This window comes from Periophthalmus magnuspinnatus, chromosome 5 (assembly GCF_009829125.3).
Source record: "Periophthalmus magnuspinnatus isolate fPerMag1 chromosome 5, fPerMag1.2.pri, whole genome shotgun sequence".
NCBI lineage: Eukaryota > Metazoa > Chordata > Actinopteri > Gobiiformes > Gobiidae > Periophthalmus > Periophthalmus magnuspinnatus.
Genome location: NC_047130.1, coordinates 25,704,049 through 25,731,007, shown reverse-complemented (window position 1 = coordinate 25,731,007; position 26,959 = coordinate 25,704,049). Strand labels below are relative to the sequence as shown.

Below are 26,959 nucleotides of genomic sequence, written 5' to 3'. Positions count from 1 at the left end.
CACAGCAACCAGGGCTTTAGCCAGCTCCGCACACTTCCTCTGCTCGGGCTCTGAAACTGTGCACCAACGCATCTTCTTCGCTGAAACAAAAAGTCAGAAAACTTATTTTGTTTTTGCAAGTATTACAAAATATATTCAATAATTTGTATGTAGGTAGACAACAAAACTACAGGCTTAAAGCAGAATATACCCTAAAAATGCCCCATACCCACCTGAATATGAATGTGGTGTGTTAGTGGTTAGTAGTGATCAGAGGGGTCATAGACGCAGACTGACAGCCATGGTTCTGTAACTCTATCCCAGAGCTATGGCTACAAAAACAGCTTAGCACCATCCATTATGAAGAGTAAATGAATGAAATTGTAAAGCTAATATTAAAAAAAAAAAGACTAATGCATTATAATTATTGCAATGAGAGCCAAACAAATCCATTACACACTTTTATTTTTCGTACTACATAACAAAAATGTGTAAAAAAAAAAAACCCAAAACAACCAAACAAACAAAAAACATTTACACATCAGATAACTTAAAAAATCAACAACACTTACCATAGATGTGTGAAAGAAAGATGGTCAAAAGCAAAAGTGGGTAGAATCCTTGCATTGCTGCTACAGACAAGCACAGAGCAAAAACAGGTCCCAAAACTCTTCACCATAGACTTCACACAGTTTGGAGCTACACGAGGCACTTGTTCAAAGAAAATTGAGACACTCTTGCGTAAGACCAAGTAACTTTTTGCACACATATGGAAAGTATTTAACGGCAGCTGCCACAAGGACTGCCCACCTTTGCAGTTTTATTAAATTTACATATTTTCTTCTACAGAATCTCTGTTGAATTAAGGGATATGTCTTCTTACTGTTAAAAAAGGTCCCTTAAAAGTCTATAACAAATATCATTTTGAGTTGGTGGTGCAAGATGACTGAAGGGTGATCTGCAGATGGTGAATCCATTCAACATGTTGCAGTATTCTGGGCCTCTGTTTGGACAGTTTTGTAGTGAGCTGGTCAATACTGTTCTTCAACTGTGAAAATAGGTTTGAAAAATGAATAAAACAACTAAGACTGAAGTAGGACAGCTCCATAAACAAATTTCTGTATTTATGTGTCATAATCGAAAGACCTCAACGATATATACAAAGTGTAAGCTACATTCACTGACGTATGAAGATATTTATATTTAATGTATATAAATTGTGCATTAAATATAAATATTTATAAAGTTTTAAGCAATATAAACACATGCAATTGAACAAATGCTAGATAGATATAGATATGCTTAATGGCCTACTGTGGAACATTCCAGGCAAAGCAACATTTCCATGGTGACAAGCAGGTGGCCCATCCCCAACCAAAAAGTTACTTCATACTCATTGAAATATGACACATTCATGCAATAAAACCAATATTTACATACATAACTGATCCTATTTCCAGTACATTCTATGAATAATAATAAAAAAACACACCTCTTCTAATTCTTGACAAACTGAATCTTTTTCAGTGTGATTATCCTGTCCACTGGTCTGGAGCCATGTCTGAAGCACATCTCGTAACTTGCACCACCCCCTGAACACACAATAGTTATATTTATCATTATATTGTATATTTTAACATTAGGCTCTATATTAAAGACAAGTAAAATCTTACCCTAGCTGTTTTTTTTCCTGTTGGTAACTTGTCATATCTTGTTTAATTACCAACAGTTCATTTGTTAGCTCTGCTACTGGATCAATGACTGCAAGATAAATATGTTTATTTGGACGTAGACAAAACAACAATGCCTGTAATAATAACAATAATAATAATAACAACAACAATAATAATGATAATAATAATAATAATAATAATAATAATAATAATAATAATAATAATAATAATAATAATAATAATAATAATAATAATAATAATAATAATAATGCTGTTTGTTAGAGGAGGAAAAATATATTCAGCTTATGCAGTGAATACTGTTTTCAATTTAAACTACACAGGTTAGAATGTTAAAGATGCTCCATATAACTTTTCTGTTGAAGAGTCTGCAACCTGCAGAAACCTTGCAACCTTGGGATGTTTCACAGTATGGCATTCAATTAAATGGAGACAGTACAAGTAGGTAACTAGTACAAGTTAAAGGTCAGGACCCGTGGAGAGGCAAACCTGCAAAACTTTTTTGCATTAAAAACTCATGTAATTGAATCAATTCAAGATAAAGAAGTTAAATGAAATACTGTGGAACATTCAGGTAAATCCATAACAGCTCCAAGGAGACAAGGATCAGACCAGAAAAGTTACATAGTTCACTTTTATGCATGACTTATATTTACCAATATCACTTCTGGAATTCTTGGCAGCATTTGTAGGAGGAAGCAAGTGATCACTGGATTGTTCAAAAGTAGGATCTTCAGGAGTGATCTAAAAGTAAAGTAAGTCATTAATCAAACGTGTATTGTTGTGTCTACAAGCTTAGTTAACCAGATGAGCATACTGTTGTCATGAAAGCTGAAGGAGGTAGAAGAATCTCCTGGTTTTGTGTTGATTCTTCAGCGGAAACAGAGGTAAATCCAGTCTCATGATTAGGGCTCTGACGAAGGACAGTAGCAGCACCAAAACTACTAAGGTTTTGTGATTGTGGAGCTACTGCAAGACTGGCAACAGATGCATCCAATTTAGTGCTAAGAGGAGAGAAAAATGCTATAATTAAAATGATATATTTTATGCAAACATGTTCCTGTACCTTGTTTAGATATGGTTGCATATATGAACATTCTTTACAATCATCCATAATAACAGACAACTGACTCATTTAAGTTACCAAACAGCTTGAACTGAAATAGTCAATCTTTAGTAAGTTATATGTTGTTTTAATACTGATTACATTAAACTGTATCCTGATGGTGTGTACACAAAAATGACACAATATGTCCTGTACCTTTCCAATAGCACAGCTCCCAGTGGAGATTTAAGAAGTTCCTTAGAGTCCCGCGGCAGACATTGAGGCAGCCTGTAGGAAACAAATTGTTGTGATATTTTTATGATTTAAATAGTGTTACAATAAAACACAGACCCACATCTTCATGAGTGTGTGATCTTCTTCCTCCTGTGAGTCTTCTTTGATTTCAGGCAGAAAGAATGAAACACTCTTTTTGACCTGTTCAGCTTTGACCTCTGGATCTTTCTCTTTTTTACTCAGTGCTTTCTGTTTCCATTTCAGAGCACAGTGCCGAACCACTCTCTGTACATGTCTTGTGTGCTGAAATAAATATCATAATAAAAATATCAGATACAATTACAAAATACTTAACACTGTGAAATGTTTTGTTTTAACTTTATTTAGATATTTTCTTTTTACTTTTACTCTAAAATCTACAATCTTCAAGAATTTAAACATAATTATGGTGAGTTCAAGTATTCTGATTTAGTATTGCTTAAAACTTTTTCCACAGCCTTTACATATTTTATGTAGGGTCAAATATCAAAACATGGAATGTCAAATCATTATATTTTCAGTTTTGTGGTAGTCATTGTAAGTCATTTAAAATAAACATTTATTTTGCAAAAGGTGATTAGAGACAGTATTTTACTTGCTCTCGTGTGTGTAGTGTCAGACTGCTGGTCAGGTCATTCATTCGAGCTGCATATGTCAGTATACAGGATACGCCCTCTCGGAGCAGCTTGTCTCTGTAAAACTGAGCAACTTGGGCCACTTCCTCTCGCTCCCTGCGTTGTTCAGCCAGATGCAGCCTCCATGCATTCAACACCTGTACCATATTCATGATACACAATTAGGAAAGTCCAGATGGGGCTATATATTTCCATTGTTATGCATTCCTAGTTTACTCATTTATAATTAGCAGAATGTCAAGAAGAAAACAAGCTGGGACTGTGTGAAGTTAATAACATTTTTATCTTCATTAAAATAATTGGATCAATTACAAAAATAAATTGCTTCTTGTGTGAATGATGTAGGTACTCATTCTGTAACTAAAAAACAGGAGCAAAGTCATACACCAAAATTAAATGGAAACAAGACCTTACTTATTTACAACAAGTAAACATCTGAAAATAAAGAAATTACTTTTATTTCATCTTTGAGGAAAATAATCGTGACACCATTTTTCTTTTTCATAATCAAGCAGCTAAACAATCTAAAGAGGATCACTCATTGGAAGACTTTAAATTACCCCGTAGTTTGCCCTAAATAATCAAACCCTGTATTAGATTTTATAGTGCATCCAGTATCTTCCCGGCAGTTCAGTTGCAGATTACATTACCTTATTCACTCTACCACTTTACTTCACCAGCAACTAACTAGTAAGTCCTGAGCATGATTTATCTACAAACTTTCCAATCAGACAGAGACTGAAAAATGTGGTGTTGTTACCTTGGCTTGAAGAGAGAGAGACCAGTGCCAGAGAGCATGCTCAGTCTGCTTCACCTCCCTCCGTCTGTGCTGCAGCTGTAGCATTAAGTAGACCAAAGTGAAGTATTTGTCTGATTTATAAACCCCTTTTTAGTATCTATCCCCAGTAACTAAACAATAAACTTCGAACACTGTATTAATCACTAAATACATTGCATTATGCATGTTGATAACTAAGGTAGAAGCCAAAATAAATATATTTGAATTTTAATGGCATGTTAATGTTAAATTCACAGATATCTGAGATAGTGAGATAAATGTAAATAAATTACACCTTTATTTTCCACAGATCAAAAAAGGTCTGCCATATCTTCAATCTCAGCAACAAACTGGCTTGTCGTTTCATCACCTACAAGAACAAAAAAGAAGTAACAACAACAATCAGTAAAAACACAAAAATACAAGTTACTACCTTATATTTCTGATAATGGTTATGGTGAGTTCCCCAAGATCTAAAGGCCTTAGTGAGGACAGTGGTGTCATGGTGCCACTTGGCTCTTTGCAAGTGGAGTCGCTCAGTTTGAGAATCTTTGGTTCGTACGTGCCATTTTTTGAAGAAATGCAGCAATCGTCCTAAACAACAACAAAATGTATTTTTGATTCTTTTATGATTCATGCCCTACATTTCATAACATTTAATTGTAAATGCATAATTACCTTTATTGATGGATTTCTGTGCACTGCTTAATACTGCCATCTGTTGGTGATGCTTGGCCACTGCATGTGCTGTCGTTTCTTTCCAAGCACTGAACACCTAAATTGGAAAGAAATTGTATAATTCTCAAAAATGGCATAGTAAAGAGAGAACAAAGATTTATAACCTTAAGTTGGAGCACATGTCGGTGGTGATTTCGAGACATTTGCTTCTTGACTTTAAACGTGGCAGAATCAGCTGCATTCTCCTGCCACATTCCCATCACTCTTCTGGAAAATATGTATTACATTAAAATATAAAATAAAAAGCAGACACCTTTTGTGCAGGTCATTATTAAAAGATAAATGGATTAAAAATAAATTGCTAGTTAATACCTGAGGGACTTGAGTGTTTGCTGCTTGTAAAGTTCATCTGCTTGAGCATGTATAAAGTGCATCTGGAGGTTGTGCTTCTAACAGATGAAAATTGCTTCAATATATTGAATGTATAAATGCTTCATAATTGTACTGATATTTTTTAATGACCTTCCATGCTGTAAAGGAGTGTTTGAGAAGCTGTATTTCATGGTACTCCTGCATTTCCTCCGCTTTTTGTTTTTTGACTTTTTGCACCTGGACAAACTAATATTGGACATTAAAAAAACAAAACAAAAAATCAACAACCATAACCTCAACTATGTCTTGTAATTTTCAGTTTTATAACATATACTCTACACCATATATTCGTAACCTTTTTCCATTTTTTCACAGTTGATCTCAGGATGCACATGTCACCTTGATGGTATGCTTGGAGCTCTCGGTTTCTCCTGGAATGTATTATTGTTTTTTTATTTTACAAAATGTTTAATGGTTTTAATATTTAAATCTTTCCTCACAAATATCTTAACGCGGCGCAGTAGTCCTTCCACTGTGTCAATGCCTTTTGCAGAAGTCTTTGCTGGTACAGATGTTTTGAAATGTCCAGCTTATTTTGTTCCTTGATCCTCATTTCCGTTCGTTTCCTCCAGAAGGTCCAGGCTTTTTGAATTTGGCCTCGTTCCTCATGAAATATTGCCTGAAAAGATGTATATATTCTAGACTATGCAAGGACACAGCATTTATAAATAGTTCAACAAACCGTTTGTTCTGCCATGTTCTGCTCTTTGTGTTTTTCGGACAATCCCCACCAGGTGTAAAAAACCCAGGAGTACTGGCGCTGTCTGCAAGAAGACATTTTGTATAAAAAATTATACAATTTGTTTAAAACATTAGTTGCTACCTGTTGTATTGCTCAGCCTTGACTTTTCTTTGCTTTTGGATCATTTCCTTGTGAGTGAAGTTAAACCATGACTGAAAACAATGTGGAACTATGTGATCGGCAAACAACTTATCTGCATGCTTTGCCAAAGTCTGCAAAAAATAAATACATTATGAATTACATTTTTTAACAGTGAGGAACATTGTAAAAGATCTGTTAACAATACCTGCATATGTCTTAATGCAGCCAATCTCTCTTTCCAGAAGCTGAAACAAGTCCTTGACAAGGAGATTCTGTTCGTATAAAAATGAATACATTGCACATCAAACATAATGATCTATTTATGGTATTAACATTATAAAGCATTAAAGAAACAAATTAAAACACCTGTAAAAGATTTGAGCCTTCTCAATGAGGTGCTGAAAACTCCTATCTTCTGCTTGCTCAAGACGCTCCTGCCAAAGTCTCCAATATGTGCCCAAAATCTAAAAAAAAAAAAGAATAGCATTTATAGTATGGTGTTTGATCTTAATTTGTTTAATAACTGTCACTTACGGTTTGATGGTAATGTTGGACAGCCATATTGTTGTTAAGTCGTTTTGATTTATTTAACTTAACATTGCGAGACAAATCACCAAAAGCAGTTCTCTGGAGACAAAATAATACAAATACCTTGTAGAATAACACTGGACTGAATATTTGCCCTCTTGGTTCTTACCAGCAAGTTAAGATGATAATGCTCTTGTACTTTCTGGCGACTTTCAGCTTTTTTGTGACATAGCTTCACATCTAGTCATAAGCTAAAGAATATGGCAGAATGAGACAACTTCACAGTAGTACTGATATCCAATAATGGTGTTAGTGACATTTGTTAAAAGGTGCACAGTGTTTTGGTTGAGAGTCTGCCACTTTCTTTTCTGCATTGCTTTGCCTTGCATGTCCCATAATTTGGCATTAAATATCTATATTTCCACGGAGACAAGCAGGAGACACGTCCAGGTTACAGATCAGATTTCTGAAGATGATATCGCATGCAGTAAGTATGCATAATTTCAAGGTATTTTGGCAATAAAAAAATATCCTGTAATAATACATATAGGATCGATATGTTTAATGCTGTGGAGGGACGATGTCTCTTGGCTAACCTGGGAACCCCTTGTGATTCCCCTGGATAAGCTGGAAAAAGTGTGCGTGGAATGGGAAGTCTGGCCCTCCCTGCTGCCTCCACAACCCACTCCTGAATAAAGCTGAAGAAGATGGAAGGATGTTTGCTGTGAAAACATTCCTGGCAAAGCACCAACATCTTCATAGAGATAACTAGGTGACGGACCCTCCCCCAGAAACGTTGCATGGTGCACCTTTAATCATGAAACGAGTAATGAGCAACAGTGACCAGGATCATTAAATATTTTGTGACATAGGAGGTCATTATGCGTGTTAAAGGATACATGCTTTCCAACGGTTGATGACTCTGCGCTGACAGATCCTGACAGCCAAATGCCCAGCGGCCTCCAAACGCACCTCTTCACTCCATTTCTCATACAGCGCTTGACACCATTTAGTCCAGCACACCCTCACAAGTTGGAGATGATTGGTGTTCTGAGCTAAGACTAAAAGATTATAAAAATAAATGTAATGGAATATCCACATAATTTTGGGCAATATTCATTAGAAAACAGTCAAGATATTCAAGATCACCTTTTAATGTGTGTTTAGTGTGACGGCAGGAAACAAAAATTATCCATTGATTAAATGCTTTTCTCTTCAGTCTGGTGGTGCTGTGATGTGAGGCCTTTAATTCATTCAGTCTATTATGACATGAAATTGTGTACAAGGCTCTCCAATGTAGCAAAACCTTAAAGACAAAAGTGCCAGTTTCAATATGAAAATTGCCTTAAATCATCTGATGAATTAACGTAACAACCTTCTGCTGTCTTGCGAATCGTTGCTGCTTGAGGGCTTCCTCTTCTATCACATATAGGTATTGTATATACTGCAGTTTAGTTGTCCATTTACTCCAAAGAGATCTACATTGACAAAAACAATACATAGAATTTTTCAAAATGTTACAATATTCATTCAAGTCTAAAACATGCCATATCCCCAAAACAGTGAGCATTACAAGAATATGTTTGTGAAAACCCTTGTCTGAAAATATGCTCTAGAACTGGGTGGAATGAGACACAATTCCCATATGACATGCCCATGTTGTTCAAATATAGTGATAAAAAAAATTTGATAAAAGATTGTATATGTATATAGTGTATATTTAATGACACATTAAATATACACTATATATTTATTTTACTCTGAAATATTTAAATAATAATTGATTAATCATAACTAATCCATATATAAAAGGTGCACTATATAACTTTTCTGATGGAGGGTACGCCACCTCCTTATCTTCAAGGAGATACTGCTTTCCCTGGCATTATCCAGCTTGCATTTATTCAATTACAGGTGCTTTTATTGGCCAAATATACCTCCACGGAATGCATCTGTGATGTTATAAGCACAATTTTCAGTTCCACCTCTACAGCAAACCAACAAATAGATCATACTTCATTATTAAATGTTTGTAGAGCTTATCTGCCGTGACAAGGTTTGGCTTCTTTATTCTCCTCATTTCTGTATAATCCTCCCAGCTTTGCCATGCATGGAGCAAACGCCGTCTGTCAGCTAGTTAAAAAGACAACTGCATGTAAGGCCTTTTAGTCAAAGAAACAGAATGCAACCAATAAAGACATATATTTTACCAAATAATTGAGCATTTTGGATTTTAATCTTCTTCTCTCTCTGTAAAATCACAAAATCTTTCCATCCGTTGAATATCTGGTTATACTGGAAGTACCTGGGGTAGCAACAGTACAATGGAACAACTTAACAGAGAATTCACTCTAACACCTTTATCCATAAAAGTGTCACCAACTTAAAACTATTTAGATTTATGTTCAACAGTTGCTTTATTTATGTTTATTTGCCCTTAATTCTGTAGGTTTACTCCTCTATTCAACAAGAGGCATTAAAACAGATATCCAGAAACTATAGTAAGACCAGCATTGAAACTAGACACTAAGTTCAACAGGTATAGATACTAAAAAATAAATAAATAGGATAAAATTGGATATTTCCTGAATAGCTCTGAAATACATCAGAACTCGTTATTATCATAACATTAAAGAAACTACTTTCATTTTGAGGTGAAGCAATCAAAAAGTAAAAAATTTTGGTACCTATACAATTGGTATAAATGGTATATTTCTATAAATGATTAAGCCCTTGTGGCATCCACATATGTGAACAACACATTTTGAGTTGTCTAGGCGACAACGCAAATTTTTAGAAAAAGAAGAACAGCATACAAGAATGTTCAATTTAGAATCTTTTTAAGAGTTTAGAATGTTTTGTAAAGGCATATGTCTGCCTGCTCCTGTCAGCGGCACTTCACATGAGACACATGTTGTTTCTCATTTTGTTTTTACATTCAGGACAAATTGTGTGTTCAGGCACTTAGTAGATAGTTTTTGTAAATCACTATTCAAATGTTTTATCAAAATGATTAAAACATCCACATATGAAGACATTCGTTTTACATTATTTTTCTAAGAAACTACATAATCTAAAAAGATAATTCTTTGTTTTTACGTCATTAGGTCCCAATCAGCCCATAATAAAGCATGTCATGCAAGAGCTCAGGTCTTAAAAGGTTAACAACATATAATTTAGTCTTGAGATCTCTACCCTCTAGTATTTGATCCAATGCCATAGACAAGCTGTGGTTGCAGTATCTGTTAGATAACAGTTGTGGTTTGTTGTGTGCATGATTAACACAACTATATGCCCACCATTAGACACAGTGGATCCTAAAATGTCTGAATCTGTATCTGACCTGTGATGACACTCTGCACGCAGCATCAAACTCCACTCCCTCCTTGATGTCCACCACTCATCTTTCCATGCTTCAAAGGTTCGCCTCAAAATCACTCCCTTGTAATGGGATCTGGAATATCAAATTAATATTTGTGTAAAACTAAAGTAACACATTTAAAGACAACCCACACAAAAAGTTCGAGACCTTGTCCTAGTATACAATAAAATAGGCCAAATAATAGGCAAAATAAATGATTTACTGTGCTTGGTGAGGAAGAACTCGTCCAAATGTATTCTGTATCCATATATTCAGAAACTTCCTTGCCAGATGCCTGTTAAAGTATAACCGTGTAAAGCATAATAGAAATTAAGTGTGCAAAAGTTAAAAGGTAAGCAACCTTATTCTTAGCTCCTTTAGTCTTCCACCCTTGTTCCAGTTGTAGCCCACTCTGTAAAGGACTTTTTTGGTTTGACTGGTATGTTGTTTTGACGCAGATTTGGTAGCACCTGTTCCATAGCGTTTCCGCACTTCTGTTTTTTTGTAGTTGTTGGGCATTGTTAGTGTTCCGATTATTCGTATCCCAAAACGTACACAAGCGATCAATATTTGAGCAAAATGTAAGTTGGATTCTCTCACATTTTGCTTAACTTCGCGCATACATCGAACTAAACAGCGCGCGTTCGCGTTTCCTCATCACGTGACAAGTTGTCAATGGCAACGACACAAGGTACACTTAAAACTTGATTTACCTTGTGGAGTGTGAAATTAATTCACGACGACAATGCTCTGAGCAGTATGAGTATATTCGTCAACAAAAACTTAATGTCAAAACCATAGATGGGTCAAAACCATGCTCAAAACAAAATGAGGGTCCTTTTCAAATTGCGGCATTGTGCAATATTGACCAGGGCAGTCCACAAGGGCGGGGAATTGCAATTTTAGTTGAGATAGGTAGAGTAATTTTGTTGTGACAAATTATTTAAACTTACCTAAAGGGAAATAAAGGGGCTAGGGCTACGCCTCGATTTACAGCCAATCCGTATTTTATACGAGTTTGTCTGTTTACAGATGTATCAATAATAGTCGCCTAATAGTCGCTTCAATATTACGTGTTTTATCTGCCGCGTATTAAATATAATGTAAAATGCACAGACAGATTATAAAAATTCTACACAGGCGCGCCGGGCACGGCGTAAGCTTTCTCAGGACCTTCTTAAAGCGGTGATCAGAGGAAAAATTCTGCTACGACTTAGAAATTAGAGAAAGACCAGACCGTTATCAAAGATTACACTGTCCCCGTGGGAATTATTTTGTTTTTGGACTTGTGTTCTTGTGTTAAGTTACCAAAGTTTCGTGCGTGTTTGCTAAAATTTCTGTAAAAACTCATCCGGCTTCATATTTGGTACTCGCTGGGTGGGCATTATCCCATCCAGCAGTTAGCTGGCTAGCTCTAGTGCTAGGTTAGCTAGCTGGCTAACAAGAGCTGAACCTGTCATTATTCATAACTTGTGACACACAGGCCTGCTGCTGGGTAAGTTGATAATGTGTGTTTGACCTATGTTTCTTGATTATTTTGCCCTTTAATGAGTATGACCCATTTTAGGGATGGTAAACATCGGGAGATTGTTATGCTAACTTGGCATAAATGCTAATTGCTAAACATTAGCATACGGATCAATTAATTAAAATATTTAAAACTGCAGCCTCTCTGGTTGACTTAACTATCATGTTCCTGGTCGTTGTTTCCCCACTTTACAAGTGCGTGTTCATTTTATTCACTAATGGCTTCTCCAACTTGATTTAAATTGTCAACGATCTTGGGCTGTTTTCAATCAACTTCTTAATTGTCCATTAGTGTTCTATCAAAGGTTTATGGCGTCTTATCCCGACCTTACGCTTAATTATGTATTTTTAAACACTAGCTTTGATCTAATGTAAAATTAGATGTTTGTTGCTGTCCCACAGAACTATTGGGTGTTGGGCCAAAAGTTGTCGGTTTAGTTTTACAATTCAGCCATGGACGGCGAGACTTGTGTGGAGCAGAGGAATGGAGACGCCGCTGTGGACCTAGTCAAGCCAGCAGCTCCATTCAGATACACCAAGGTGGCAATTCTAACAACTTTATCAACCCTAGTATATAATTTCACTTTTACCTTGTTACTAAAGTTGCATCTTTTTGTTGCAGGATGAATTGCTTGAAATCAAGGAATTGCCAATCTCCAATGAAAGACCTGAATGCCTCTCTGAAAAATATGACAGGTAAAGTTACTTGTCAACTAAATCTGCATATGAATGGATGACCCCCTTGAGCAAAAACAATGTCAGATCCGTTCAAGCCCCCAGTGTTAATTGTTTCTGCTGCTGAAATTATGGGCTCATTTACTAAATGAGGGGGGAAAAAACAATGCAGTTATTTTGCTGAGCATTTTTTTTTTTTTTTTCCGATTGGTCATTAAGCCTGTGGATGGATTTTTTTTTTTCCTCATCATTTGAACCACGTCTATTTAAAATGGAAATGCCAGATGACTTCTTAAGGGAACTTATTTATAGACAAGGAATGGTATTCATCAGAACCACAAAACCTAGATTTACTATTTGGTCTTTGGTGATACCTCCTAGGTACCTACCTAGATGGCTAATATTTGTCTTCCTGTTGAGTCAATCATTTTTCAAATATCAATATTTTTTAAATGTTGGTAAGACCCACAAGTTCACAAATTAACATTGTTATACATTTATAGAGGGAAGAGTTATTTCTGCTAAAATACACATACTGAAATGAGGAAAAGTCTGTAGAAAATGTTTTGTTGACAATGTATGAAACCCCCTGACAGCTATTGATTATTGACTCTTTGCTGACCTTTTAATTGGTGACATGTGCTAAAATGTGTATGAAAATGCCCAGTTGTCCAGGGGGTAGACTGACAGAAGTGAGGCCTAGATGTGTCATTGGCCCCTCCAACCGCTACCAATCAGTAACGCACGACACATACCCACTAGTGTCTTGCCAAAGGACCTTTGGGTTGGTAAGCCCCTACATAAACAAAATAACATCGTTATTAAATCCAATTGGGCAGTTTTATTTTATTTATATTGTTGTGTTTTTTAGTTTTATTTTTTAAATTAATGTGTCATGTGAAGGACAATTTAAAGGTATTGGAGAATGTCTTGTTTCTTAGGAACAAGATTTGCTTTAATTGTGGCATCTGTTGATACAGTGATGGCGTCTGGGATCCTGAAAAGTGGCATGCTTCACTGTACCCCTCATCAGAGCGAAGCTCTCCAGTCGAAGGTTTTAAGAAGGATTATGGAGATGATAGAGTTCCTCTAAAACGAAGAATTCCAGGTAACTGAAATCTTACATTACACAACCTGCAATAAATGTGTTGTATTTCATCTTCAGTAATGATCCAAAAACATTATACTTGGCTTTAGATCCTCGAGAGCGGTTAAAGGAAGATGAACTGGATGTGATTCTGAGTCCTCAGCGACGCAGTTTTGGAGGTGGATGTCAAGGAAATGCTGCACCCCTGTCCCATATGAGAAGGCCAATCAGCCCCCTGGAAAATAAGGAGAATGAGAGTCTTCGTCTTGGAGGGGCTCGCAGAATCGGTAGTGGCCGCATAATTGCTGCTCGAGCATTTGAGCGGGAGCCCCGTATGGAAAAGGAGCGGGAACGAGAGAGAGACTTTAAGGATAAGAGATTCAGGGTTTGTTTAATTCCTCAGATTTTATTGTTCAGAGTTGTGCAGTATGCCAAAAGAAGCAATAATATACTTTCATAAGATAGAAAAAAAAGGTTCATTCTTGTCCTTTTACAGAGAGACTTTGGGGACAAGCGCGTGTTTAGTGAGCGAAGAAGGAATGACTCTTATGCTGAAGAGGAACCAGAATGGTTTTCTGGGGGACCTACAAGCCAATCTGAGACAATTGAGCTTATTGGGTTTGATGAGAAAATTTTGGAAGATGACAAACGCAAGTCCAGAAGATCAAAGAAAAAGACAGAACTAGTCAAAGAAGGTAAGGTTATAATATGTATAAATGTACCAATTAGTAGAGTTGGGCATAAATTAGAATGTTGTTAACAGTTGAATGTAATGGTGAGCAAGCTGAGGAGCCAAGTGTGGTTTTACAATCTACAGCTGACCAGGAGGTTCCCCACACAGATGTGCTGCCAGAACAGTCAGCGGGAGACTTCGACTTCAATGAGTTCTTCAATTTGGAGACGATGCCAGGACTGGCATCTGTAAGTATTAAAATCTGGTCAGCGTGTAGGTGAAGTTGATTCAGTGTGTATTAATTTCACAAATAAATGTATATTGATCGGATTAAGATATGCTCAACCCTTTGGGCTGGTGTTCTGGATGGTGTCACTTGGGGTGCACTCATGTGGAATGAATCGACTAAAATTTATGCCCATCTGTCTGTTCTTTGAAATAAAGCTACCAATTGCCTCTAACAGTGCTTAAACTTGCTGTCTAATAAAATAAATATTCTAAAATGGTCACCACCAGCCTCTAATAATTTGAAGATGGACCTACTTTAGGCACAACTTGACTGAGTTTGAACATGAATTTTATGCTATGAGCACTTAACAAGCATTTACTTTGCAGATGATTGAAGATGTTCTCGGGGAGGGCCCTGTGTCTGCGAGCCGTTTCAGTCAGTGGTTTTCAAGTAACTTGAGTCCTTCAGGCAGCCGCTCCAGCAGCCTTCGGTCCACTCCTCATGAGGAACTGGAAAGATTAGCGGGTAAATCAGGATTTAATACAGGATTTCTGAATTATGGTTTAGTTTCTTTCATTTTGTTGTACTTTTCAGGGCTTGACCCAAACCATGGACCTGCACCGTACTTTACACCTATTCCATCAGATTGCAAAGAAAAGGTTGACATCCTGGAGATGCTGCACAAAGCCAAAATTGATTTGAAGCCCCTGCTTTCAACACTCTCTGTCAATAAGGCACGTCTTCAGGAAAGCAGTAAGTGACATTTTACCAGATGATACATTGCTTAGTATTTACTTTTAGTTCCCTGAAGTGTCTTTAGTAGTTCTAAATTTTACAAGTGACTTTTGTATATTACTTTAGTTTCATTGACAAGCACTATTATATTTGCCAGGTCACTCCGGAGTGGTGTTGTCGCTAGAAGAGGTCGAGGGAGAGATGAAGGGGATGAAGATTGGCTCTGAAGCACCACCACGAAAAGTACCAACCCCACCTCAAGGCAATGGGACCCCTTTTATGGCTGAACATTTGGAGGAGGCACTAACGGGTGGCTCTGGGTCACGGCCACGATCACGGGACACAGACATGTCTGCTTTTAATAAGCTGGTTAGCAGCATGAAGGCAAGTGGAACTCTTCCGGTCCACCCAAAAACCAACTCAAATAATGTAAGTACCATTATATACCTTTTAAACATTTAAATGTTGTTCAGTGGGCATGAATATGGTTGAAGAGTTTGCCTGCAACTTACTGTTTAGAAGAATTAAGTTTGAGCAAAACTTCTGTAACTGGATCACATTGCCTTTTTACCATGCACGCAAGGCACATGAATATGGTCTGGTTTATTCCATGGTGTCTACCTGTTTTCTCATGTCATCACTTTTAGCTTTATTAGCAGGATCTCTTAAGCTTTTTAGTAATTATTACATCTGATTTGATGGCATTACAGAAAACACCTGAACAATCTATGGTTAGTTTGACTGACTCTCAAGTGCCAGGAGAACAGCAGAAAAACATTTTCCAGGTCAGCATTTTAAATGGCCTATTGTTTCAAGATTATGTTGAAGTTTAGTTGATTGTAATGTTACACGGCTCATGTACTTCACCCATGTCATTATATAGGAACTCCTAGGAGGTCCTTGTAATAGCTCCCCCACATTACTCGGTAATCTCCTGGGTCCCTCTGAGGGACCGCCCTCCTCTGCTCTCCTACAAGGACTCCTGCACAAGAATCCTTCTCCTCCCCTCTTTCCACATAGAGCTGCCTCACCGGATTACTTCAATAGCCGAATGCAAACTTCAGGAGGTATGCATCACATTTTGTGTGTGTATTGGTGGCATTTGTGAATGCTATTTTTCTTTCCTGCTAGGCTTTCCAGTTGGTTCTCAGCCCATACTGCCTGAACAGTTTGCTGAAATGCACAGAGCAATCAGCCCAGAGTCTGCTCAACAGGTTAATTTCATTTTCTTAAGATGCAGTTCTGATAATTAAAACAAATCATAATGATTGTAAACGCAAATTATAAGTGCTCTTATTTATGACATTTTCTAGATGAGGCAATCCTTGCCTGTGAACAAGGCAGACTTGGATGCACTTGCGTTCCAGCAGGACCTTGCCCTTCACACCCACCACTCATTCCAGTCTGGCTTCAAGGCTCCACAGGACAGGTCTTATAGAATCCGGTAAGTACCAGTCAGACAAAGGCTAAAGATGCTGTTCAGAGTAGATTCTTATGAACTAGAATGTGTTTGCTCTAGGCGCATAAACCGTTCCCCTGGCCCTCAGCCTGCAGGAAGGAACTCTCCCAACAATGCTGTCACAAGCATGGTGAGCCAAAAAATTTTGGGCCTGTCCTGGAGTTTTATTTCTATGCAGTTTACACATTACATGTTAACCATTTCCAAATCTGCAGTTGTCTCCATCTTTTACTCCCACGTCTGTGATACGGAAAATGTATGCAACAAAAGATAAAAGCAGAGAAGATCCAGGAAGTCGGTCCGAAAGTAAAGATGATCCATCCACTGCTACGCATTCCCAAACTGGTAAAGAGCATATTCTGCAATAATGTAAAATTTAAAAGATAGAATAATTGGAGTTGCATTATTGTTTTTAGATAATGGTGTGTCAAACTCGTATCCAGAAACAGCAGATGGGGCACACCCTTTGTCTGGGAAGGCTGGCTTTGCCCCACAATCCTCACAATCGAGTAAGGACCAGGACCGGCTCAGGTCAAGTGGACACCACTTGCCCAATGTGGGTCCTCCAGGTCCCACTACATCCTTCCCTCGACCCGTCTACCCAGTCCCTTTGATCCCTCATGTGCCCATGGTCCGCCCCCCTGCACAACTCCACCCAAATGTGGTTCAGCGAATGCTGGCTCAGGGCATCCAACCTCAGCAACTTGGTCCAGCTCTTATGCAAGCAGGTTTGTCTTGCTTTTTGAAATATTGTTATTCTGTGGTTATTGAAGCATAATAAAGTCATCTACTTTACGCTATACAAGAATGTTTTCAATTTAATTTTGTTATTTTCAAGGTATAATTCCACCTCACATGGATCTAGCACAACTTCAAGGCTTGCCTCCTGCCCTGCTTGGTCCACCACTGTATCCTCTTAATGCAGCAGGTCACCCACTGCTACCTCCCAGACCTAATGCTCAGATGCAATTTGCTGCAATGCAGCCACTTCAACAGCAAAGACAAAGTCAGTAGTCATGTTTTACCTGGTTACATTTATTTATTTTTAGTTGTTTTTTTTTTTTTTTTTTTTATTAAAGTGAGCTTTATGGTCATTGTTTTTGTTTTTTTTAAGAATTATGTCATCTCTCTTATGTTTCAGTGCATCCTGGTGGACCTCAGTCTCAAAATCAGGGACCCCACCGGACCAGCAGCTCACAGCGACATGGAGGCAGTCCACCCTTAGGCCTTGCAAAGTGGTTTGGATCAGACGTGCTTGAGCAGCCGCTGCCATCCATGCCAGCCAAAGTCATAAGTGTTGATGAGTTGGAGTTTCGACCATGACCCAGTACACACTGCTGAACCACCCCAACGTCATCTCGTTTCTGGAAAAATGTGAACTTTACTTTCAAAGAGTGCACAGACCTGGATGCTTTGTTTTCAATCTTATTGTCACTGCTTTTTAAGAGGCTTATTTTCAGAGAAGGGAAGAAGAGTCATTTGTTTTCCAGCCGAGTGATGCATTTTCTTTTGTATGAGACATTACATGAAAAATCTTGAAGTAAATAATGTGCATAAGCCCAATTGTACATAGTAAGGGAAAGCTTATTCTCCTTGTATATAGTTTTGGGTTTTTTTTTTGTTGGGTTGTTTTTTTTTTTTTTGTTTTTTTTTTTTGTTTTTTTGTTTTTTTTTTTGAGGAGTGGGAAATCTGTAAGTATATAGCAGTACAGCTTAATTGGAGAGACAAAATTCTAGCTTTCAGTTTCCAACTAGTGATTCCCCCAAGCTGCTAAGAGGCCCACTGTTAAAGAAGTGCTGAATTGTCTAGTCACTTGAGTATAATCTACCGTTATGGCATGGCTGGTGGGCTTTTCTGATGATGTGACTGAGCTGGAGCTTCAAGTGGACTCCAGAGGAAGCAGTGACTGCTGGTTGTGCCTTTATTTTTGTTTTCTGTAAATTGTCTCCCATTCAGCCCTTCACTGACAAGAGGAGCCATGCTCATAAAGGCTGGTTGGGAGTCAGTTTGTTCTGTGCTATTTATTTTTAAAAAAGCACAAAATAGAACTGATAAATAAACTGAGTAATAACGAAGTATTGCTTTGTTTTGAATGTGCAGACTCACTGCTTGTACTCAAGATGAATGACACAACCACAGGTTTAGTGGCTGTTTAAAAGTTGTAGTGATAACCTTGATTGGGGAAAAAAATCTAATTAGATCTACCCTTTATTACAGTAATGCTGTGTATTTTAATGCAAAAGATAAAACTTTTCTTTTGTAATTTTCTCCAGTAATGCAAAATAGCCCGTCTTAACCCTGTGTGATCATGCCATGTGTGGGCCTTCCTACCACACAGCCCTTTTTTGGAGGGGAGGGGGCGGCAGCATGGGGGGAGGGGTTTGACAAACAAACCAGACAGGAAGAGCTCTGTTAGAAATTTGGTTTTGCAGTCTTGAAATACCCTTGAGGTATTTGTCACAGCTACTCTATATGTACATAAAGATGGGAAGAAACGCGTTAATATGTAAAGATTGTTACGCGCAGAGCATGGACAGCTGTACACAACAAGAGCGACCCCCACCCCCGAAGAAACCAGGGTTAAAGTTGACAGGAAGCTGGGGGGCTGCCATTTTTCCCTGGTGCTACTGCTAACGATGCTAAAACTGCGAGAGGAGAGGTGGATTTGGGATTTTTAGCCTCAAGAAAGCATTTAATCCAAATCGTTTGTTAAACATAATTCTTCATTCAGCTCCTGTCGCCAAACAACCATAAATATTGGATGAATCCGGCATGGAGAAGGTAGCTGAGCCGTCTTGGACCTCTTCGTACACCTATCAGGTGAGCAAGCACAGCACGGAGATGCTACACAACCTGAACGCACAGAGGAAAGATGGAGGCAGGTTCTGCGATGTGGTCCTTCGCGTCGGTGAGGAGAGCTTCCCGGCTCATAAAGCTGTGCTGGCGGCTTGCAGCGAGTACTTCGAATCGGTCTTTAGCCGCCAGTCGGAAGGCGACGCCAAGGAATTGGAGATGCACACAATAAGCCCAAAAGTCTTTAAAGACATTTTGGACTTTGCGTACACCTCAAGAATAGTTGTACGTCTGGAGTGCTTCCCTGAGTTGATGACAGCTGCCAAGTTTCTGCTCATGCGGTCTGTCATTGAGATCTGTCAGGAGGTGATCAAACAGTCCAATGTGCAGATCCTCGTGCCCACGTTACGGGGAAGCGATGCCAGTCTGTTCCAAATTCATACAGAGCCCCCGGCGCTGAGCTTGTGTGTGACTCCGCAGGATCTGATCAACGGGATGGGAATGCATCTCGTGAACGGACAAACGCCAACTGACCTGGATGGCAGCGAAACCTCTGCTGCTGTACTACTGGAGGACCCCGGAGAGCCGATCATGCCCACTTTACAGCCTGTAGATGGGCTCTCCCCCACCATGGAGATAGCAGGGGCCATGCTCCATCATGACAATGGTGCCCCAAGCTCCAAGCGGAATAAGAGCAGCCCGAAGAAACCCGGAGTGGACACTGTACATTTGGATCAACAGAAAGACATCGGTCTGTTTCCTTGCAGGACTTGTGGTAAAGCTTTCACAGAGGCTTCACGCTTAAAAAATCACGAGGCCCAGCATGGGGCGTCCAGTGGAAGTGTCACCAGTCTCGCAGCCCCAGGCGGCCTCAGTCTGGTGGAGAACGGGGTGCAGTTGCACGGAGCCCTGGCGCTGGACAACAGCCGTAAGCGAGAGCGGACCCGGCGGCATGTGGGCTGTGACATTTGTGGCAAAGTGTTCCGGGACGTATATCACCTGAACAGGCACAAACTCTCACACTCTGGGGAGAAACCGTACGCTTGCCATGTTTGTGGACTCCGGTTCAAGCGCAAGGACCGGATGTCCTATCATGTGCGCTCACACGACGGCTCTGTGGGCAAGCCGTACGTGTGCCAAAGCTGTGGTAAAGGCTTTTCAAGGTGAGTATATTTATTTCAGAGATTTTATACACCTTCCACAGCTGTCAGTGCAGCTTGGAATCGTCGATTCACATTAAGCATAGAGCCAAACTTGAATTCCAATGTGTAACGTTAGACTTTTTCTATTTGCTTTAATCATTTTTTTTACTGTTTATGTTCAGACCAGATCATCTAAATGGACACATAAAACAGGTTCACACAACAGAGAGACCTCACAAGTGCCAGGTAACCTCAAATCATGCTTTACATGGATTATCTTGACCTAATATTAGATATTTTGTCTGTTTTAGATTTGTAATGCCTCTTTTGCAACAAGAGATCGCCTTCGCTCACACCTTGTATGCCATGAAGATAAAATTCCCTGTAAGGTTTGTGGAAAGTTTCTTCGAGCTGCCTACATGACGGACCACCTCAAAAAACACAGTGAAGGACCTCATAACTTCTGCAGCATTTGTAACAAAGGTAATTGTCTGGTTACCGTAAATATGGTGTTGGGCCTAGCTTCAATATTCTGCATTATAAACCTCTCATTTGATGGAAATTTATTTTACTGTCATTTTTATCATAAGGTTATTAACTCTATGATATAATCCAGTTAAAGTCATTATGCCACAATCAAGTATTTTTTGAGATATTGAGATTATGTTTTAAAGGCTTCTCTCTTAAAAAAAGACAATGCTGAAAGTTTGTCAATATCTGCCCATGTGTTGTCGTTTTTTGTTTTTTTTTTTGCCATGTTTTGCTTTTCTGGTCTCAGGTTTCTCCACTGCCTCTTACCTTAAAGTGCATATAAAGACACACCATGGTACCCCACTGCTCCCCTCTTTCCCTGACCCCAGAGCAGAGCCGCAGATGCCCCATGGCACCCCTTACCACATGGGACGCCAGTGCTCAGTGGAAGGCAAGCAGCCGTCCGCCCATCCCAGACACACAGCGTTTTGGCTTTCCTTTGCTCTGTTGCTTTTTGGAGAAACGTGCTTTTGCATTTTTGTTTAATACACGGCAAACATCTGCTTCTGCTAATGCTGAGCCTTTACTCAAATGGTGGCTGTACAACTCATCTTTTGTGTCATCCCCTATGTGTTTGCCTTAAGACACATCTTGATATTTTGCTTGAACTTCTTTATCATATTCATAGTGCATAATGTGCAAGAGTTATCTTTGTTTTACCTGTCAGAATACTATATTTACCTTTTTGTATATTCAGGTTTTATTCAGGTTAACTATCACCCGGGTGTAAGGTTCTTCAGAAAGTTTTCATGCTCCATGTTTTGTCATGCGGAGTCATTTTTGCTTTGTAATTTGTATAGTTGACGTGTAGAGCATGGCTGCTTAGATTGAGCTTGGCACTTGCATTTGATGCATGATTGTCCTAATATGTGATATGTGTAGATGTATGATCTGACACCTGTGCACTTGTCAGATATATTTATAGTTTAAGGTAAAGTGTTCATCAGACGATGGTCACAGTGTCATCTTTTGATGGTAATTATTTGGTTTTGCTGGCCTTTTGTTTGTCCTTCCCATACCCTGTCCTGGGCTGGTGTAGATCTGTGCACCAGTCGGCAGCTTCAGCTAACCTCATCTGAGGCAGAGGGGCGCTTCCACGGCCTTTCTGGACACACTCTGCTTCCGCAGTCTGGCCCTCCTGTGGGCTCGCAGCCTGAGTTGCTCATGGGGAAGCCAGGTGGGGCTCCATATTTCTGGGAGTGTCGTTCTGGGCTGCCTGGCTTCCCAGTCCATGGCTCTGCCGCAGGTCAGTACTGTGCAGCCAGAGGTGGGTGGGATCAGGCTGAGTGCTGGAGGAGCATGGTACTGTGTAGGAACTTTTTGGAGCCTTTGCATTGGTGCTTTTTAAAAATTCAAACTCTTTATCTTAAAGTGCTTGTACCCTATTTTTTTCCATGTATTTGTGCAAAAGCTGTCTTCAATACAGACATATTGTATATGCAGCACTTGAAGTCAGAATAAATGATAAATCTGCTGTGTACTGTCTACGTCCAATTATAAAGTGCGTTATTGTCCGAGCATCAAGAAGTGTGCAGTTAGCATGCTAGTTGTTGTTAGCGTTGTTGTGATGGCAAAACACCACTCTGCAAATTTCTTGGAGCTTATCACAACTTCCACTGTGAATAATTATTATGCTCTGAAAGCATAAGGTAAGTGAGGAATAACTTTGGGCCATTGCATACCATTTAAAATGAGGTAGTTCTGTCACTTTTTAAGACAGTATAAAATAGGTACAGTGCCTTTTAAATTATTCATATCTATACAGTGAAATTGTATTATATAACAGGATGTGTTTTTGTGTAAATTTAAGTGTTTCAATGTTTACTTAATTAAAATAAAAGTTGTTGTTTTTTTTTTCTTTATTGTGACCCAATTTCTTTAATTACTGGTCTCTTTTGCCCATCTATCCCATCCTTCTGTTTTCCAGATGGACAAGAAAACACAGACAAATGCCCACATCTGGAGTCTGAGGAATCAGACCCTTCATTTGGAGAACTTTCAAATGGAGATGAACTGAAATCTCCACACAAGTCTGATGTGCCAGACATCGAAATGCCTACATTAGTCTGCAATGGCACCTCTGCAGGGACCTTGGGCTCTCCTGAGCCCAAAGCAAAGACCGAACCTGAGAAGAAATTTATCTGCAACATCTGCGGCCAAGCCTTCCGCACCAAGTCCTACCTCAACAAGCACCAGCACAGAGTCCACAAACAGAAGGCCCAGGCAGGGTCTGGCCTGGGTGACCTAGCTCCTGCCTTGTCCTCTCCCTTCTCCCCTCAGCAGAACATGTCTCTGCTCGAGTCCTTTGGCTTTCAGATTGTGCAGTCTGCATTTGCCTCTTCTCTGGTGGACGCAGACGCAGGTCAGAGCGGGCTTGACTTTGGAGGCAAGTGACACAGCTCACATTTTGTAGCTTCTTTATTTATAGAGCAATGCTTCACAGAAAACTTTGTATTTGGGACTACCTTACACTTCTTTTGCGTGTCTACAGCTGCTTTCACTTGACAACTTTGAGACTGCCACAAAATATATATTTTATAACCTGTTCATGTAATGTAAATTATGTAATTTTCTTTTAAAAGGCAACATGAAGACTTTGTTTTGTTAATCATTTGCATATAAAACATATGGGCTTGACTTGACTGTGTGCTTTCCAGCTGAAGTAAAAGTGCCCAGCTGAATTATCTGATTTATTCACTTTGTACCCAGAGCATTTAAAGGGCTCCATTTTGGGTTCATGCTTGAAAATATTTTTCTTTTTAGAAACTGTGAGCTTTATTTATAATAGTCTCATGGCATGTTTCCTTTTGTGTGGTGGTCTTTATTAATATATAACTGAATCAGCCGATATTACGCGAATGACATCCACAGCAGTTATTGTGTGCAACATATAATTCATATTTTAGGCTTTATTAGAAAAATAATTGAGTATAGACACACTTGAGTTTGTGAATTCCAGGTGAATTTATTTGACTAATAATAGGTGTCATAATCTACTGTGCAGTTTTTGCCAAAATTGAATTTGTTGAAACAAACAAAAAAAAAAAAAAGGCACTCTTCATATGTTAAAAATGTTTTGTTTTCCCTGAGCCCCTACAGGGCGTAGTGCCCGTTGGTTTCGCATCGGTGAGTGCATGGGCGACAATAGGAGGACAATAGGAGGTCAGTATGCAACTCTGACAAGATGGTGAATGCATGCTCGATATTCACAGTTGACCCGACGGTGACGTGGGGAATGTTGAGAGCTTTCAAAAAACATAAATGCTATTGCCGTGGCAACGGATGCATTGTTTTATTTTTGCTAAAAAAAAAAAAAAAAGATTTTTTATTGATTTACTCTTGTTCTTCTGTTTGTTTGCCCAGCAATTTGACCCCTCCTAAACTTGTTCTGAAATTTAGACAAAATTTTGTGTGTTACTCATTGTGAAAGAAAAAAAATGTGGTGATAGCACCCTCTACAGAGTAACAAATACATTTGTATGGAGGGCTGAAAATGTGTTATGAAATATGAGATTTTACACAAAAGTCTATTTGGTCATCCCAGTCAAAAAGTCAGTGAAAACCATGTTGTATTTTTAAGTGTTCCCATGGTAACACATGGAAAGTGCCAATGTTATTCTAATGGCAAAGTTTCCCAATATTCTTACATTTTAAAGTATTAAAACAATTTGTTATTTTCATTGAAGTACGTGAAATCTTGGTTAAAAAAAAGACCTGGGTCAAAGTCAGATTTTGCATGGTGTTACCATAGTGATTAAGCGCATTTAGCGCGTGTATTGGTTTTTGTTTGTGTAGTGACAATTACTCAGTGAAGGCACAACAACAGAAAGACAAGTGACATGGCTGTGCCATCCTTCATGAGTGCCGGGTCTGCAAAATACGAAGTGCAGCTTCTGAGGGTTGTTCAATGCCGCTTGCGTTTTTTTCTTGCAAATATTGGCTTCCAGCCACCAAAGAATACCTAACCACTTAAACTTTATGAGCTTTAGGAATTATTTCTTTTATTTTATCTTGAAACATGCCATGAAGCTGTTGTGACTTTACTTTTTAACATGTCAACAATAAACGGGGACCAAGGCAAAATTTTTAGACATGCACATTTTATTAATTTATCTTCGATTTAGTTGTGTAGGTTATGCCTACACACATTTAAATTTGCTTTTTTTTTCCTCTATATTAATGTGTGTTTGTGTTTTCCTTTATGGGATCTGATTTTTAAACAACTTTATTTCTTATGCACCTTTTCAGACTGTCTTTAGCTACAAATCATGTGGTGTGCAATGTTTTTATGACTTGAAACCAACACTGGCTCAAAAGGGGCAAGCATTCTAAATCAACCATCTTAAGTTGCATTTGTGAGGTGTGTAAAGGGCTAAGGTATCTGATAGTCAACTGGTCATATAGTAGAATTAAAAAAAATGAAAAATTAAAATTCTAGTTTGTCATGGTAACAGTTAAACGACTTCCTGCCAGAAAACGTTTTTACTTTGGGTTTATATGGAAGCTGGTAAAAGCCTTTAGTATGTGTGATGGCTCTGTAAAAAGAGTGTAAATGTGTGTTGTAGACATCAGTGCATTTTCCTTTCATTCTTTTCTTTTATTTATGATTATATTGTGATTGTAACAAGTGTATATACAATTTTTATATACACATCTTAAATATGAATTTTTTATCCCTGAACTAACCATGTTCAATATGTGTCCATAGAGCTCCTGTACATATTTTGTTTTCTCACATGTTGTGTCTGAATATATTAAGTTATGGCCAGATCAATGCACTCAATGAATTTCTTCTGCATGTTAAATGATTGGTTTAGTTTGTTTTTCAATCACTGGTTATTATTCTGCAAATGCTTGTATTTGGCATATCCCATATTGTTTTGTCCATTCATTCTGCACTACTTTCTAAATTTTAATTGGGTTTTGAACTCATTTCATTTGTGAGGGATAGTGGAAACGCCTTGTTAACTTTAACCCCATGCCATCAATTCTACTGTCAGATTGTCTATTATATAAACTATTTCATTCATTATTTAAGTGAACCTTTCTGCTTTTGGTCTGTTGCAAAGTGCCTTCTAAATACTGATTGTGCACAGCAGTGGATTAAAAATGGTCCTCTTTTTCTAAAACTGTACAGTGACTGACCTAGACACATTTGTATCAAAGAACTCACAGAAGATGTACGATATGTTGAGACAGTATTTTATCCTCATATTTGACAAGACTGCTCTGGAAGCGTGCAAGTGACATGTTTTGTTACGTCTTTGGACATGTTTCAATATGGACATACTTTTCTATAAATATTTGTTTTTGTATACTGTTATTGAGCCTCATCTCTATTGTTGATACAGAGATGAGTGTAAAATAAAATGCAAATTGCATAAACTTGCAAAATTAAGTTTGTTTCTTTTTTTTATACATTTTTTTTTTTTTTTTAACTCTGGAGATATTATTTACTGGTTCACTGTATGGCATTTAACTTGTCTATGCCCAAGGAAAGAAGCTGGTTAAATGTCAGATTTGTGGATACCCATTCTCTCACTGTAAGAATGCATGTGCTTCAGGGTATTTAGTAATTCAGTAATTAAATAAATGCAAGGTGGCATCATACCGTGTAACATTTAGAACAGCAGGGAATGGTTCCTCCACCAAATATGTTACATTATGTTGCATACAGTATTGTGTTTTGCATCTCAAAAACAACTTAGATGAACTTTGAACTTAGATGATTCGTGTAAAAAAAATTGTTTTACTTCAAGTCACATTACATTTGGCCATAGCATTACAGAAAACAAAGCCAATTATTACAGCTGTACAGTATAATTTGTATATCTGGATATTTTTATACATAAAATTGACTATACAAATACTTTGAAGCTATTGA

At 38.3% G+C, this 26,959-nt stretch overlaps 3 protein-coding genes and 1 pseudogene across 9 annotated transcripts; 2 read left to right on the top strand and 2 right to left on the bottom strand.

The window, feature by feature from the left end:
• LOC117371580 (dynein axonemal heavy chain 1-like) overlaps positions 1–606 on the bottom strand; it is an 8,629-nt pseudogene extending 8,023 nt beyond the window's left edge.
• Positions 1–10,950, bottom strand: sfi1 (SFI1 centrin binding protein). Its single transcript, XM_033967280.2, has 32 exons — positions 10,585–10,950; positions 10,447–10,518; positions 10,206–10,316; positions 9,073–9,167; positions 8,878–8,995; positions 8,238–8,340; positions 8,012–8,168; positions 7,762–7,923; positions 7,032–7,102; positions 6,869–6,961; positions 6,701–6,798; positions 6,540–6,606; positions 6,335–6,465; positions 6,194–6,275; positions 5,952–6,130; positions 5,807–5,882; positions 5,602–5,697; positions 5,452–5,528; positions 5,244–5,346; positions 5,080–5,176; positions 4,835–4,995; positions 4,697–4,771; positions 4,384–4,458; positions 3,584–3,760; positions 3,071–3,252; positions 2,932–3,003; positions 2,488–2,674; positions 2,327–2,414; positions 1,653–1,740; positions 1,472–1,571; positions 552–1,027; positions 1–80 (listed from the first exon to the last, which is right to left on the bottom strand). Exons 1-31 carry the CDS (start codon positions 10,842–10,844, stop codon positions 899–901), a joined length of 3,582 nt encoding a protein of 1,193 aa, XP_033823171.2. The 5' UTR covers positions 10,845–10,950; the 3' UTR covers positions 1–80; positions 552–898.
• Positions 10,951–11,372: 422 nt separating this feature from the next.
• On the top strand, positions 11,373–18,763 carry eif4enif1 (eukaryotic translation initiation factor 4E nuclear import factor 1). 5 transcript variants are annotated; one of them, XM_055221724.1, is made up of 19 exons: positions 11,373–11,718; positions 12,153–12,290; positions 12,373–12,446; positions 13,406–13,533; positions 13,623–13,897; positions 14,009–14,207; positions 14,276–14,433; positions 14,801–14,939; positions 15,060–15,167; positions 15,307–15,578; positions 15,860–15,934; positions 16,033–16,216; positions 16,281–16,363; positions 16,463–16,593; positions 16,669–16,738; positions 16,824–16,953; positions 17,025–17,336; positions 17,447–17,614; positions 17,750–18,763. In XM_055221724.1, exons 2-19 carry the CDS (start codon positions 12,204–12,206, stop codon positions 17,929–17,931), a joined length of 2,775 nt encoding a protein of 924 aa, XP_055077699.1. In that variant the 5' UTR covers positions 11,373–11,718; positions 12,153–12,203; the 3' UTR covers positions 17,932–18,763. The 5 variants fall into 5 exon arrangements, with proteins under 5 accessions (XP_055077699.1, XP_055077701.1, XP_033822020.1 ...); XM_055221726.1 differs by having other exon boundaries at positions 14,330–14,433; positions 17,750–18,686; XM_033966129.2 differs by having other exon boundaries at positions 15,009–15,167; positions 17,750–18,678.
• Positions 18,764–18,988: 225 nt separating this feature from the next.
• Positions 18,989–24,613, top strand: patz1 (POZ/BTB and AT hook containing zinc finger 1). 3 transcript variants are annotated; one of them, XM_033966417.2, is made up of 6 exons: positions 18,998–20,565; positions 20,727–20,790; positions 20,856–21,027; positions 21,323–21,466; positions 22,115–22,321; positions 23,003–23,933. In XM_033966417.2, the coding sequence occupies exons 1-6, from the start codon at positions 19,382–19,384 to the stop codon at positions 23,467–23,469; spliced, it is 2,238 nt and encodes a 745-aa protein (XP_033822308.1). In that variant the 5' UTR covers positions 18,998–19,381; the 3' UTR covers positions 23,470–23,933. The 3 variants fall into 3 exon arrangements, with proteins under 3 accessions (XP_033822307.1, XP_033822308.1, XP_055077856.1); XM_055221881.1 differs by lacking the exon at positions 22,115–22,321 and having other exon boundaries at positions 18,999–20,565; positions 23,003–23,931; XM_033966416.2 differs by lacking the exons at positions 21,323–21,466; positions 22,115–22,321 and having other exon boundaries at positions 18,989–20,565; positions 23,003–24,613.
• The last annotated feature ends 2,346 nt before the right edge of the window (positions 24,614–26,959 follow it).